This window comes from Carlito syrichta, unplaced genomic scaffold, assembly GCF_000164805.1.
Source record: "Carlito syrichta isolate Samal-C Ts95f unplaced genomic scaffold, Tarsius_syrichta-2.0.1 Scaffold312011, whole genome shotgun sequence".
Lineage (NCBI taxonomy): Eukaryota > Metazoa > Chordata > Mammalia > Primates > Tarsiidae > Carlito > Carlito syrichta.
The window spans coordinates 128114-129057 of NW_007256107.1; the positions used below are offsets into that span (position 1 = coordinate 128114).

The 944-nt window shown below is 53.8% G+C and overlaps 1 protein-coding gene across 1 annotated transcript in view; it reads right to left on the reverse strand.

The window, feature by feature from the left end:
• The window catches only part of HLX (H2.0 like homeobox), a 5996-nt gene that overhangs the window by 2938 nt on the left and 2114 nt on the right, over positions 1-944 (reverse strand). Inside the window, exon 3 of the mRNA XM_008069420.1 lies at positions 356-540. Within this exon, the coding sequence (XP_008067611.1) occupies positions 356-540 (185 nt within the window). The remainder of the gene's footprint in view (positions 1-355; positions 541-944) is intronic.

Consider the following 944-nt stretch of genomic DNA (forward strand, 5'->3'; position numbering starts at 1 on the left):
AAAACCATCTCCTACAGCGAATTGTACTACAGTTGAGAACATAATTATTATCTCCTGCGGCCTATTTGCTTTCTCGGTGGTCGTTTAGCCTGTTGCCCAAAATAAACATGCAGTGCTTGTTGACATACATCTTCCGGGGGATGGACTATTCTTCCTGACCTTCTCCTACATCCAGGTCCCCACCCTCCTCTTCTACAGCCTCAAGTTGTTAAGTCCACAACGCCTCGTGAAATTCAAGACCTTGTGTTTTGACCGCAGGAGGCCAGTGGGCCGAGCTGAAGGGGGCCTGCAGGGCTAGGCCGCGGGCCGCTCCCTGCCCAGGGGCTCTTGTGCGCAGGAGCCAGAGCTAGCCTACCTGTGCGTCCGTGAGGCCCAGCATAGCCGCCAGCTGCTTTCGGTCTGGCTTCGTCACGTACTTCTGAATCTCAAACCTCTTCTCCAGGCCTTTCCTTTGTAGGTTGGAGAAGACAGCGCGCGACCACGAGCGCTTCCTCTTGTACGTCTGCGGCATGGTGTCCTTTGTGAGCACCGCGTAAGGACCTGCCGCCGGAGGGAGCGGGAAGGAAGAGACATGAGGACCTCCTTAAAGGCCCAGCCCGCGGGGTCTCACCGTACTGCTTTAAACTGTGTAGTGTTAACAGTGGGCTTCACCCTCATTCAGAAAGGCCTTCATGCATACGCCAAATGGCCTCTCTAAGAAGCAATTTTGCAGCTCTCACAGCAATAATCGGAAGGGTTACGGCGAGCGTGGAGTGGAGAAGCTTGGCGATTCCTCGGTCAATTCCAAGGGAAAAATATAAGACTAGTGCGTGGGCCTGATAGCAGGCGTGAGAAGAGCAGACGAAAATGTCCCTGGGGCCTGAATGATCTGCAGATGACATCCTTGAATCTCGTGTGTGTGTGTGTGTGTGTGTGTGTGTGTGTGTGTGTGTGTGTGTGTGTGT